The 14,803-nt window shown below is 37.5% G+C and overlaps 2 protein-coding genes and 1 long non-coding RNA gene across 3 annotated transcripts; 2 read left to right on the plus strand and 1 right to left on the minus strand.

The window, feature by feature from the left end:
• Window positions 1-4,072: 4,072 nt before the first annotated feature.
• On the plus strand, window positions 4,073-7,889 carry LOC18433109 (receptor-like protein kinase HERK 1). Its single transcript, XM_006843205.4, has 2 exons — window positions 4,073-4,298; window positions 4,417-7,889. The coding sequence occupies exon 2, from the start codon at window positions 4,995-4,997 to the stop codon at window positions 7,545-7,547; it is 2,553 nt and encodes an 850-aa protein (XP_006843268.2). The 5' UTR covers window positions 4,073-4,298; window positions 4,417-4,994; the 3' UTR covers window positions 7,548-7,889.
• Window positions 7,890-12,003: 4,114 nt separating this feature from the next.
• Window positions 12,004-14,008, plus strand: LOC148780990 (uncharacterized). Its single transcript, XR_016061121.1, has 2 exons — window positions 12,004-12,669; window positions 13,578-14,008. It is a non-coding gene; the product is annotated as an uncharacterized LOC148780990 (long non-coding RNA).
• An 89-nt stretch (window positions 14,009-14,097) lies between these two features.
• Window positions 14,098-14,577, minus strand: LOC148780991 (B3 domain-containing protein At2g36080-like). Its single transcript, XM_088874685.1, has one exon. The coding sequence runs from the start codon at window positions 14,575-14,577 to the stop codon at window positions 14,098-14,100; it is 480 nt and encodes a 159-aa protein (XP_088730811.1).
• Window positions 14,578-14,803: the final 226 nt, after the last annotated feature.

A 14,803-nucleotide genomic window follows, 5' to 3' on the forward strand; every position in this document is an offset into this window, starting at 1 on the left:
TAAAAGAGTATGATCTCGGGGCCCTTTCTAAAAAGATAATACCATGGAGGTCCAAGACCGTCAAAGACAATCCAATTGAAACCTTCCTTAGAGTGTTTTGCACCATTAAAAGGAAATCCCATAAAATCAGCTTTAAACAAGCAGCCGGTTGGGATCCACATTTTTCTCACTATAACTGTTGAATTTGAATTGCAAGAGGAGGTTGATCTGGAGGATCCAATCGATGGGAGAATCTTAGCCTTGCCATGTGTCGAAGGGGGCCTGAAAACAGTGGGTGTGTGCCTCGCAATGAAGGGCTCTGCTGAAGCTGGTTTATGATATTTGGAAGAAGGTTTCTTGACAACCTCCACCCAAGATTCAAGTGGTTCATTTTCAATCACAGTCTTTGTATCATGATCCAAAGTTGAACGGAATGAGGGATAGAATTGCCTTCAACAGTAATATCTAAAAGAAAATAGTCATGGCCAACTTTGAGATCAATTTACTTAGGGATCAGAGACTTAGGTAATCGTAAGACTTTGATTCTAACAAAGGACAGATCCTGGCCCACCACAGAATCCCAATCCACTACACAATATTCCCCACAATGATTAACAAGACTCTGAAAGGCGCCTAAGTTCCAAGCATGGAGGGGGAGACCCCAAAAACATACCCAAGAATGAATCATAAGGATCAGGGATGAGTGATCATTGGGTTTCCATTGATCAATGGTCAACAACTTGTTCTGCACCCTCCAGTGTTTTCGAGCAATCACTCTACGGACATCAACAGCCAAAGACAGATAAAAAGCAATTCGATTGATCCCAAATGAACGAACAACAGGAGATAGGGTAGGTTCCAGGTTCTTCTGGCCCACTCGGTCAACCCCAAAACATCTTTCGAAGGGGGTGAAAAGGAATCGATAATCAGAAGAGAAGATGCTTGGCAAGTAACAAAGAGAGCGTGTGCTTCAAATGAGACAGTAGGGGTTGAAAAATCCAAGGCGAACCTCAAAATTTTCTCTCTCTACAGTTGATTGCCTCAAACCATTCACTCTCTCTCTAAAAAATATCCCACTCCTTCAGTGCACGCACGCATGGCATTGCTACTGACTCTCAAAAATCAATCTACCATAGCTTGAGAATTGCAACTTCGACTCTCTGTGCGTGTGCAATATCAATCTCTTCCTGCGTCTCTCTCAAACCCTAGCGTCTACGTGAATGAAAAATGTTTATATAAACCCCGCCATATATGCCAGTGCGTATTTGAGGGTCAGGTAGGCATTTGGCCTCATTCATTGTTATTCTAATGGTTTTTTTATACTCAGTACCCCTCTTCTTCTTCTTTTATTAATGACCTAAAATTGTGGGTTTTTTTGGTGGGGTTTATAGGTGGTTCGACGCTTACAGACCTTACACTGAAGAAATAAGGTGCATCTCATAAGTTCAGTAGAAAAGAGTATTCTCAATTTGGAAAACCTTTTAATTAGTCTTCTCAATCTTAGGATGTATGGATATTAACAAAAAAAGAACTATGCTATTTAGATTTTCTATTTTTAGACTTTCAAGTGTTTATAAATTTTCTCAACCTACACCATTTTTTAAATTTTAGATTTTATAAATTAGGGTTGAACGTAAATTTCAAGCCAACGTAAAACTTTTTGACACCAGAATTACATCTTTCAATACATTTAGATGTGCAGAGTAGGTACTTTATATAAAGTGCGAGGCTCTAAAAAATCGAATTAGGGCGCACCTCAAAAATTTCATTAGAAGAGGTTTTTTGATCCCCAAAGGTCTTCAAATTGATCATTTCGACCTCAATTAGTGTGGACATGGAAAATAAAATAAAATTTTGATTTCAAGTTCTAAAAGTAGTGCATCTTATAATGCATTTTTGCACCGTTAATTTTCAAAATTTCCATAGATCTACTCGATATACCCTATTTTTAAGTTTTAAATTTTATAATTAAAAATAAATATATATTTTAAGGCTATCACAAAGATTTCTAGAATTGAAACCAAATTTCTCAAAACTATTTGAAAGTATAATTTATTTTGATTGCTTAGAGCCTCAGCCTTATATAAACCGCACCATTGTATAAACCTCATCCAACAATCGGATGGCGATAAACAAATGACTACTCTATGGATCACAAAAATAGGACGGGATATCTTTGGTATTAAAGAAGAATGTTAGGCCATCTACCATCCACAACCCACTTCATATATATGTCACCCCAACCATCTCCTAATTTGCCCAACCATAGACGAGATACTCTCTCTTTCTCCTCTCTCTCTCCATTAAAAGGGATGGATTTCTATAAAGGATCTAGTTTCTATGCGGCCAAGCCCGCATATGTAGAAATATGAGTCTTTTAATAAATTTATTTTTTAAATGGATTTTAAGACTTATTTTTTAAAGACATGTAATCTCATAGAGATCATGATTATGAATAAATAAATAAATTTTAAAAATTAAAAATAATAATTTTAGTAAGAAAACATATGGACTTTAGTTTCTATTGTTTTTAGATAGAACACCTACTTGTATCCATCTTATGCTTTATACTTTTTAGATAGCATATATAGAAATGCGGTCCAGCCCGCATGATACAATTTTCCTTCTAAGAATCAGTCAACTCATATGTATATATGCAACCCCCTTCTAAAATCAATTTTAAAGATGGTTTTATGATATTAGGATCTAAGTCAAAGTGATCATGAATATGAAATAAATAAATAATTTTTTTAAATAAAAATAGTTTATTAATTTTCTTTCTGATTGTCTAGGGTGCGATTTGTACAGAGCATAGGCTCTAAACAATCAAATTAGAACCTACTTTCAAATAGTGTCGAGAAATGTGGTTTCAACACTAGAAATCTTTATGATAGCCTTAAAGTATATTTTCATCTTTATTTATAAAGTTTAAAGCTTAAAAAATAGTGTAAATCAACATACCTATGAAAATTTAAAAATCTTGAAAATTGACGGTCCAAAAATGCATTACAAAATGCACTATTTCTAAAATTTGAAATCTATTTTTTTTCTTGTCCATGCATCTTGATGTCAAGATGATAAATTTGAGGGTATTTGGGTATTAAAACAATCTCTTCTTGTGAAATTTTTGAGATAGGCTCTAATTTGATTGTTTAGAGCCTCTCTATATAAACTTTTCCCTATGTAGTAAAGTGGGTGCACTTTTAGTAAACATCCATTTTAACGTTTAAAACTTTCCCCCCTAAACAAAGTCATTTGGATCCTGATCGAAAACTAGAGCGGCCATCTCAATTCGCCAAAATAGAAAGACGAGCCAAATCCTTTTATGAACAGTGCACACCTTTTTTTTAAAGTGTTCGATTTGTATAGAGCGGAGGCTCTAAACAATCAAATTAGAGCCCTCCTTCAAATAGTATCGAGAAATATGGTTACAATATTGGAAATTTTGGTGGGAGCCTTAAATTATGTTTTTATTTTTAATTATAAAATTTAAAGCTTAAAAAATATTGTATAGTGCGCAGATCTATGAACAATTGAAAATTGATAGTCCTAAATGTGTTACAAGATACACTATTTTCAAAACTTAAAATTCATTTTTTTTCTCATATCCATGCATCTTGATGTCGAGATGATCAATTCGAGTATATTTGAGCATAAAAACAATCTGTTCTAGTAAAATTTTTGAAGTAGGGTCAAATGTGATTGGTTAGAGCCTAGGATCTATATAAATTTTTCCCTTTTTTTAAAGGAAAACGTTTATATAAAGCCGAGGCTCTAAACAATCAAATTAAAGCCCATTTCAAAAGTTCCCTTAGAAGAGGTTGTTTTGATGTTCAAATATCTTCAAATTGATCATCTCGACATCAAGATGCATGGACATGAGAAAAAATGATTTCAAGTTTTAGCAATAGTACATCTTGTAACGTATTTTTTTACTATCAATTTTCAAAAATTTTCTGTTTTCATAGATCCACTCGATCTACGTTACTTTTTAAGCTTTACATTTTATAATTAAAGATAAAAATATATTTTAAGGTTATCACAAAAATTTCCAATATAAAAACCAAATTTTCCCACACTCTTTGAAGGTACGCTTTATTTTGATTGTTTTGAGCTTAAGCTATATACAAATTACATGTTTTATAAAATATTTTAATTTTTATTCAAACTGTTTTGCAAGTTCATATCCCGTTAATCACTCCGGTTCGATTTTACCACTCAAAGTGAATAGCCAATCAAAATTGGCCAAATCGCTTTTGAAGAGAGGAGCCGATTTTGTGAGCAGCCGATCCGGTTACGGTCGTAAAAGCATTTACGAGGTTCGAATCTCTCCACTCGCTCCCTCGTTTCGGACTACTCTCGTTTATCCAACCCCTCTCTTTCTCTCTCTAAAATCTGTAGATTTCTATGTCTGAAGCGACTCTCTCTCTCTGTCAGTTTCAAGCTGTGTTCTCGGTGGCAAGCAGAGCAGAGCAGGGCATTAGAGCGGGGTGAATGCTACAGTAAGTAGGTGATTCTGGTACCCATCTTCCTAAATAAAATCTCAGTGTTCTTTGTTGATCAGGTCTAGAGAGAGAGAAATAAGGCCAGCTGTTGAACTTTTCTTCTCGCTTTCACGCACTTGGAGTTGGCATGCATTATTCGTTTTCAATTTTATTTTTTCATTTCTCTTCCATCTCCTGAGCTTGTCAATATGATCGATTTGGAAATTTTCTCAGCTCAAGACTATAAGAAATTAAATTTATCTGGGTTTTCTCTCTCTGCTTCATCGTCAGATCTCGTGCTTTGATTCGCGAGGGTTTGTGTTTTCTTTTTGCTCCTTTTTTTGGAAAAATTGGCAGATTAGGTTTGATTAGATTCATTGCCCATTGAATTTCGATTTTGGGGTTCCAGGATTTTGCATAACAAAACTGGGATCAGGTTTTCATGGAGTTTGAAACCCGTTCTTGACATAAAGAGATTGGGGTTTGCTTGTTTTATGAAGGTCTACTAGGGGTCTTGAATGCTTGATGTGAATGGTTTATTTTCCTTTCCTAATGGCCAAGACAATCAGAGAAGCAGGGTCTTTTCTTCTGCTTTTTGGGGTTGTTTTTCTGTTTTCTCTCTCTACTCGTTCTCTGAGCTTCACACCAGTTGACAATTATCTGATAGACTGTGGCTCCTCCGCCAATACCACCATTGATGGTCGAGTTTTCGTGGCTGATGACCGCAATTCTTTTGATGTTATAGCCCCTTCTGACATTCTTGCGAGCACCAGCCTTAATTCTCTCTCTTCTGCTCTCTATTCCACTGCTCGAGTCTTAACTGGACCATCTTCCTACAGTTTCTCTATCCAAAAGCAAGGGTACCACTGGATTCGCCTCTATTTCTTCCCCTTTGTCGCTCAAAACTACAATCTGAAAACTGCAATTTTCACAGTTTCAGCCGAAAAGATTGTTCTACTCCAAGACTTTCAACCGCCGAGTGATTCAAGTATTCTCAAGGAGTACCTTATCAATGTAACTTCAGATAGGCTAGTCCTCACCTTTAGGCCTTCAATCCAGTCACCATTGGCATTCATCAATGCCATTGAAGTGATTTCTGCACCTGATGAACTCATCCATGCTAGTGCTCGTACAGTTCTTCCAGTTGGGTCCTTTAATACCCTCTCCGAACAAGCTTTTGAGACTATGTTCAGGGTCAATATTGGGGGACCCATGGTTACCCCTGCAAACGACACTCTGGGAAGAACTTGGATTCCTGATCAGGGCTTTCTTCTTGAAAAATCCACTGCCAAATCAAAATCTTTTACAGGAAATCTCAATTATAGAAGGGGAGGAGCCACCCAAGATACAGCACCTGATGCTGTGTATTCCACAGCTGAGGAGATGAACTCTGCAAATGTTGCGAATACTAACTTCAACATAACCTGGAACTTTACAGTGGACCCTAATTTCACATATTTCTTAAGGATGCACTTTTGCGATATTGTGAGCACTGCACTCAACCTGCTCTACTTCAATGTTTACATTGGTGATTGGTCGGCTTCTCGAGATCTCGATCTTTCTGCTCTTACATCGAGCTTGGCTTCTCCATACTTCATTGATTTTGTCACTCCTGTAACTGATAAGTCAAGCAGTAGCATGAGGGTAAGTATTGGCCCTTCGAGTATACCTGGTGTTGACCCAAATGCCATACTGAATGGATTAGAGATTATGAAGATGAACAACTCAGTGGGAAGCCTTGATGGCTTATTTGCGGCAAACCCATCTTTGGTTATAGGTTCAAAGGGGAAAGTTGGGTTGATTTTGGGTTTGGCATTAGGATCTTCTGCCCTTGTTCTCCTTTTGATTTTGGGATTGCTCTTCTGCAAGAGAAGATCAATGAAACTGAAGAAACACCAATCAAAATCATGGATCCCTTTCTCTGTGAATGGGGCAAACTCTCATAGCACAGTGAGCAAGTTCTCAAACGCAACCACGGTTTCATCCGGTCTGAATTCGAGCCTAGGTTTCCGATTCTCCTTTGCTGAGATCCAAGAAGCCACAAACAACTTTGATGAAAACTGGGTCATTGGTGTAGGTGGGTTTGGAAAGGTGTATAAAGGAACATTGAGGGATGGGACCCAAGTTGCGGTGAAACGAGGTAACCCGAGGTCCCAACAAGGCCTAACGGAGTTCCAAACCGAAATCGAAATGCTCTCAAAATTCAGGCACCGCCACCTAGTTTCGCTTATTGGTTATTGTGACGAGCGCAATGAGATGATTCTCGTGTACGAGTACATGGCCAATGGTACACTCAAGAACCACCTCTATGGCTCCGAGCTCCCACCATTGAGTTGGAAGCAAAGGCTCGAGATTTGCATAGGCTCAGCTCGTGGGCTCCATTATCTCCACACTGGTTCTGCCCAAGGTATCATCCATCGAGATGTCAAGTCAGCGAACATACTTTTGGACGAAAACCTCATGGCAAAGGTGGCTGATTTTGGGCTTTCAAAGACCGGGCCCGACCTCGACCAGACCCACGTGAGCACAGCAGTGAAGGGCAGTTTCGGGTATCTGGATCCTGAGTATTTTAGGAGGCAGCAGCTAACAGAGAAATCAGATGTGTATTCATTTGGGGTGGTGATGCTTGAAGTTCTTTGTGCACGGCCTGTGATAGACCCCACGCTCCCTAGAGAGAAGGTGAACTTGGCTGAGTGGGCTATGAAATGGCAAAAGAAGGGGCAGCTTGATCAAATCATAGACCTAAGGCTGGTAGGTCAGATAAGTGCAGATTCACTTAGGAAGTTTGGGGAGACAGCTGACAAATGCTTAGCAGAGTATGGTGTGGATCGTCCAACCATGGGTGATGTTTTGTGGAACCTGGAGTATGCATTGCAACTTCAAGAGACTGCCATGAGGAGTGAACCTGATGAAGATAGCACGAACAGGATCGCTGAGCTTCCTTTGAGGATCACTCAGCTTGGTGCTTCAGAGGAGAATGATGAGGGGAGAGAAGGGTATGGGTCCGCAGGTCCTGCAGATGATCTTTCAGATGTGTCCACCAGTAAAGTTTTCTCACAACTTTTCAGCACTGAGGGTCGATAGGTTTTGGGGCCAAGGAAAAAGGTAAGGCTATTGGGCTTCTTACGGCATAAGAATTGAGTTTTTGGGTTCTCTGATAGTTTAGGCAAGTTTAGTGAATTTGTTGTCAAATGTGTATAATCAGCTTCTATGGAGTCATACATTTGCTACCTAATATGATCCACCTGTAGTCCAGTGGTGGAACTCTTTTTTTCACGACTTGTAAAAATAGGTAGGTTGCAGGTTCTTGCTGTGTTGGGGGACTCTTTGAGTTGTTCATGCCGTGGTCTCCAAGTTGGGGTTCCTCTGTGTCTTGTCTCTGGAATGTATTCTTGTTCAATTCAAGTTGCTTCTGAATTATGTTTCTGTTTGCGTAGGTGCTCTCTCCCTCTCCCTCTCCCTCTCCCTCTCCCTCTGATTCCTTATTCATTCATGAATTGAACAATTATTCATGTTGCATTTTGAATTTTGTTTGTGTTGGTTTCTTATGTTTGATGTATTCCTGCAACTTTCATGGATGAAGGAATTGCAGGGTATTGGCATGAATATGACCCTCTCTCTCTGATTCCTTATTCATTCATGAATTGAACAATTGTTCATGTTGCATTTTGAATTTTGTTTGTGTTGGTTTCTTATGTTTGATGTATTCCTGCAACTTTCATGGATGAAGGAATTGCAGGGTATTGGCATGAATATGACGGTATTAATAGGAGATCCCTTGTCCACCTTTGAGTTAGGACGATATATTGTGTTGTCATCTCTTTGTACAAGCTTGAGCTTGTTTTGATTTGACAAAACTCCTATTATTGATCCAAGAAATTTTTATGGAAGATTCCTCTTCTCTCTTCTTGATTGTCCTCGAGTATGAATGTGAAAGAGCGTGGAAATTCTTTTGTGAAAGCATTTTCATGTGAAAAAACTCCTTCATGTGACAAGGTGTGAAAGGTTTTTCATATCAATTGATCCCAGCGCATTTTTTTCACCTGAAGCCATTTGACATGAAAAAAATTCCTACACCAGATCACTTTAGGGAGTTTTTTCATGTAAAAAATACTTTCACGTGAGTATTTTGACGTGTACCAAAACTTCCCTTATTTATTTCTCGTGATAGAAGGGACATTGGGTAATTATCTGTAAACTTTGGTTTGGAAATGCTAACAAAGCCGATCACAATCTGACTGATCTAAGAGATGTTATTGAAACATACTACTGAGTTATCAATAAATAAAATGGATCACTTTTTGATATTTATGTGAAATGCGACCAATAATTATGGTGACCATATATGACATACCTAGATGAAGATATATGCTTTTATAATCTATGGTTGATCTCCTCTCCCAATTTAATAACTAACAGTAGATTACCACCAAACAGGAAAAATGATTTAGGTGAGTACTTGGGCCATATTCACTTCACCTTGTCAGAGTTTAGTGAACTACAAGCCTACAACTTGTCACTTTTCATCCCTGAATTTTTTTCACACCAATTGCCCTCATAATTTGTGAATTTTGCTCTTTTCTTTAATGATAGTAATTGTTAATGTGTCAAAAAAATCAAGAAAATTATTGTATTTATTCCTTTGGTCAAAATGCAGACCCCAATTAAGAAAGGGCAGTGATTATGATGATGATGACGACTCGTTCGGTCAAAAGACTTAACCAGGGAGGATTTCTTACACTTAAGATTTAGTTGTCTACTCTAGAATCACGATATGAGTATTTTCTATGATAAATAATAACATTTTTGGGTGCTTAAACACCTAGATTTGACCATTTAAACATTGGACAATCAGTATACAAACCTATGTATAATTTTTTTAAAACAAACACATGTCCATGTTATTTGTACCCTTTTAATAACCATAGTTTCTACATTGAATCAAAATCTGGGGTCCTGACAGTACTCCTAATTAGAGTTTTTTCCAGGGAACAAACACAGGTAAGGGCCTATTATCTTTTCAATTTGAGAGGAATTTCTTAGCTTTAATTTTTTTTTGCAGTCTCCATCTTTCAAATTCATGTGATGAAAAAGGAAATACAACCAAGGAAAGATATAAATGGAAAAGAGATGGGTTGCTCACTAGATTAATTACTCACTAATAAACCCATAATACAAACTATTCCAATGCCCATTTCACTTGCAGAAAAGGAAAAGAGGAGTTAAATAAAACACTACAGGAGAATCTACGTAAAGCATGAGTTTTACGCTAGAAAGTAAAGCCGCACCTCAAAACCCCACCAAAAAGTACAATTTTGGCATTGGTAAATCCTCAAATTGATCATCTACCTAGGCAGTTATGAATCTGAAATGAAAAATAAGAGAAAATTCAAGCTCTTAAATAGTTATATTGTAGTGCATAATCTAAAGGACCCTCTATTTTTTAAGTATTTACAGATCCACTATATCAACACCATTTTTAGAACTTCAAATCTTACAACAGCAGGCCAAAATAAATTTTCAGGCCATCATAGAGGATCTTGACACAAAAACTGCACTTTCAGGACTGACTACTGATCTCCATTTTGGTGGAGAGCCAACTTTCACAGAGAAAGTGGAAGGATGAGATGAATATGACTATGGCAACCACGTTTCGTGCACAATAATGATGATTCAAATGCCCCACTCCTTTAAATACATCTTATCTACTACTGTAACTCTCATCAACAAACTTTAAACAAATATTGAAATGGAAACCCACTTCTGGTAGGTACCAAAGAAAGTTATATTTTTTAAAGGACACAATTCTTTAGTTAATAGGGTCAAACCTTAAAAAAACATGGCCATCAATACTAAGGGGAACACAACAACCAATCAAAATGCACAATGTCATGATTTGTCCTCAGCCAAGGTTGTTAAAATATTTATAATTTTGAGATAGAAGCTTCACACCTCGGGTAATACATGACAAACAGAAAAAAAAAAAAAAAGAGCGAGTAGGTTAGCTTGATCAATTGTCAAAGAGTGATTACTTGTTAAAGGAGTCTATACTTCTTCTCTGTGGGTTACTTTTTTCTGTAATATTGTCTCATTGTTTGAACATATTGTATTTTATATATAAATTAATAATAAATCATACATTACCATTAAAAAAACAAATTGTCAGAGTGAGTAGGTCTGCTTGATCAATTGTGGGACAAATTCAAAGGGTTACAGTCCTTGATCTCCACATGCAAAGACGGGATGTCTTGCTACATGGCCAAAACCTAGCCCTATTTTGGCACATAAAATATCTTATTCAATTATTGAAGAGAGAGACTTCTCAATATGGTCTGGTACTATTTCAGGGGAGCCAAAACTATTGATTATCTACGAAATGAGCTAAAACATGTTGATAGAAACAACTTTTTTATCCTTCAAGGAAAAAGTTTATATAAGGATGCAACTTTAAAACCTAGAATTAAGGTGCACTTCAAAAATCCATCATAAAAAATAGTTTTGATGTTGACAAATCTTCTACTTGATCATCTTCACATCTAGATGTATGAATATGAAAAAAAAAAAATTATCGAGTCTAAAAAATAGTGTATCTTGTAACACATTATTTGGACCGTCCATTTTCAAGATTTTCATATGTTTCTATATTTACTTAATTTGAAATATTTTTGAAGTTTAAAATTTTATAATTAGATAAAAAAAATAGATCTTCATGACATCGTAAGAATTTTTTACACCAAAGTTATATTTTTGAAAAAAATTAGAAGTGTGCTTTAATTTGATTGTTTAATGTTACATCTTGACGAAAACCACACACTTTTTCTTAATTTATAAAAACAATTCTTCAGGTTTACTTTAGAAAAATAACATACAAACCCACAATTTCAAACTTATTTCATATAGCCCCTACCAATCTTTTTCTTTTGGGAAAGCTTTCTATGTTCCCCTTGTAATATAGAAGTTCTATCATCCCCCTACCATCCAACCGTCCATTTTTTATCAAGAGAGCCACTCACCGTTTGATCTTAGATCCGACATCTCAAAGTATTTTATTTGTAGTTTTTTTAATAAAAATTTTCTTAATATAAAATTTGGTACGTACCATCTTCTCATTGGGGCGCACCTATAAAAAATATTAACAATAATTTTTTGATAAAAAATAATGACTAAAATACCTCTTGAAACTTTCAGAAGTATTTTGGTTATTTTATTTTATTAAAAAAAATTATATTTTTCGTTAGTGCAAATTTAATAGAGGAATGGATGTCCAAAATTTGGTGTCATAAAAGTTTATAGAAAAAAAATTAAAAATAAAATAGTGTAGAGATGTGACATTGTGATTGAGACAATCTTAACCCTCCATTAAAAAATTGACGGTTGGATAAGGAGGAGGATAAAACTTCTACGTTTAAGGGGGATCATAGAAATCTTTAAGCAGCATTAAATTTCCCCAAAAACTACTAACATACCCCCCTCATCCCCTCCCTCCTTTCTTTTCTTACTTTTTTACATGAAATTTGACGCTTACCTGACACCGCATAAGGACATCCTCCTCCCTGGGGTTGCAATGGAATGGGTCGGGTATGGACCGGATCCTGCTGGACTCGAACCCGAATAAGCAGTGATGGACCCGTACCCGTACCCGGACCCAAAGGGTCCAGAGAACCTATACTTGTACCTGTACCCATAATGAAACCCCGGACTCGGGACCCGACCCATACTCCGGCTCCAACGACTCCCATCTGGCTCTCTGCCACCATCACTCTATCACCACCACCAAAGTCCCTATCGAAGCCTCCACTACCACTTAGCCACATCTATCTTGCCACCCAGCCCACCACCATTACCCAGGGGACGCCACCACTACTATCACCGCTGCTGCCAGCCCAACCACCACAATGTAGCCGCTACTCCTACCACCAACATCGCTGCCACCACCAGTACGACCCCTTACCCACCACTCTACCACCACCACACCACTGCACCACCATTATCGCCTAGCTATGACCACCACCACCATTCTACCAATGGAGATAGAGTATATCTCACTTTAAAGACTAAACCCCACCCTCTTTCCTTCTCTGTCTCTCTAGAAGTCGTTCCTTTTCTTTTTGAATTTAGCACAGACCATCAATCTTGAATCACTTGCTGCTGTTTCTATGATCAGCAGAGATCACAGAAATTTGATCAACTCCTTGATCATGTATTGGTAATTTTTTACACTATGACATTTGAATATTGGTGACATGAATCATGATCATCTTAAGCATAATTAGAGGGAGAATCGGTACTTTATATAATGTTACTATCAGTCATTTGCATTTGTATTATAACAGTGTCAGTTTTTCTTGAAATCATGATCAAGTTCATATGGAAATGAACTAGTTTTTTGAGTTTTTTTATTAAATCTCACCATTTGTTCGTGAATTATATCAGTGTGCCTCTATTGTTTGAGTTTGAAGTTTCCCTTAATGATCAAATAAAACCCTCAGCCCATCAAGCTCCCATTGCACCTCTAAAGTATTTGTGTGCTTTATTGGCTGCCATAACACTTCATGACCATTGTTCAGATTGCCGGCCACGGGGTGTGGGGGTTATTTTTGTGTGTGAGTTAAACCATAAAGCAGTTTACAAGGATCTGGTATTGGTTCCCATGGCTCAACCTAGGATCCGGCAGTGTAATTGTGTAAAAGGTCTTTGTAATTAGTCAAATTGGTGCCATAATACAAGATTTAATTGCTAAATTTCAGTTTTGCACTATTTGAGTTATCTCGAATGAGACTTGAGGTTTTTGAAAAGTGCTCAAATTGATTTCAATCGTGAGTGAAGTGTTATATTCTGTTGCACTCACCAGGCATTTAATGGAAAAAAATCAAAAATATACACCCGGCTAGAGCTCTAGTAGGACCTTTTAATTTATAAGATGGATTCTCAAAAAACCTAATTTATAGCATGAAATATTTCAGAAAAATAAAAAGTGGAAAAACAAAAACAGAGCATACAATAATATAAGTTCACAAATCATCATTACAAAACATAACAGTTATTTAGAAATATGTTTCTAAATAATTTATCAGTGATTTTTTTTCTCAAATATTTTTTTCTTTAACTGTATAGGAGAAGGCCGAGTTGGGTTCAGAAACTCACTGAGACCAAGTTACTGGGGTGGCAGAGTTTTAAACCGTTGGCTTCAATGGGTGGGTTTTCATGTTCTCAACAGAGAGAGGGCATTCACAAGTGCTTTTAGGTTGCTTAAGGTCATCAACATTGGCTGGAGAGAGAGATAATCGTAAAGAGTACTTAGTATCAGGGGAGATTAATGATTTTTAGGGTGGATAATAAGCAAATTGCAGGAAATTGGTGAATGTCAATAAAACCCATAACTCAGAATTGCTATAAATGAATGTCAATAAATCTTAATATTCAATACAAAATCGGTTGCATCAAGTCTGAAGATTCACCAGACAGATATAAGCCCTAAGCCTACAAAACACAAAATCTGTAATAGAAGCTGACTCAAAAAACTGGCGGTTTGCCACAGGAACACAGAGAGAGAGAGAGAGAGAGAGAGAGAGAGAGAGAGAGAGAATGATCAGGTGTAAATGTATGTTATAGAGAGTGAGATGAGGAAAAAAAATCAGTGGTTCAAAATAACAAAACAGAGGCTGCCATTAAAACCATGCCGAAAGCACCAAACAGTGAGAGCATCGGTATGAGACCTCCACCCATTGCGCACCACCATTCCCATCCATTCATCAATCAACACATAGGTTTGACTGCTCTTCCAATACTTGAATATGAGATTCCAAGCCCTCCCCTCCTTATCAAAGGCACACAATTCCAAACCACCTTCCTCCTCGACTCTCCTTATCTCTGCCTCTGTAAGGAGGGGGAAGATTTGGTTGTTTACTTGGGTCTTGGGGAGAGCAAGACGATTAAGGTGGGGTTCAGTATCGCTGGGCGTTAAAGTCTTATGGCAGACAGGTTGCAAAGCTTGTGCGCCAAGTTGGAGCATGGTGGCCAGCCACTTGCCTCTGCTCACGTTGCAGGCACATTCTGCAAGCATCAAAAGGTTTCTCCTGTCCTCCTCCTTTTCTTCCTTCATCTTCATCTTCATGTTGCAGAGAGAGAGAGAGAGAGTAGTTTGCTGAAAGGGTTAACAGTGAGAGAATGGGTTTGCTCACAGGGTTAACAGTGAGAGAATGAGTTTGCTCACAGGGTTAACAGTGAGAGAATGGGTTTGCTCACAGGGTTAACAATGAGTTTCCTTATTTAAGAGAGAGAACGGTTTTCCTTCCCCGCCTTAGAGAGAGAGGGAGAGGGAGAGGGAAAGGGAGAGGGAG

The sequence above is a fragment of the Amborella trichopoda genome, chromosome 8 (genome assembly GCF_054954075.1).
Source record: "Amborella trichopoda isolate Santa Cruz 75 chromosome 8, AtrichopodaSantaCruz75HAP2 v2.0, whole genome shotgun sequence".
NCBI lineage: Eukaryota > Viridiplantae > Streptophyta > Magnoliopsida > Amborellales > Amborellaceae > Amborella > Amborella trichopoda.

Excerpts from the sequence above, each read along its gene's own strand:
- LOC18433109 (XM_006843205.4), top strand. The coding sequence starts at position 4,995 with ATGGTTTATTTTCCTTTCCTAATGGCCAAGACAATCAGAGAAGCAGGG.
- LOC148780991 (XM_088874685.1), bottom strand. The coding sequence starts at position 14,577 with ATGAAGATGAAGATGAAGGAAGAAAAGGAGGAGGACAGGAGAAACCTT.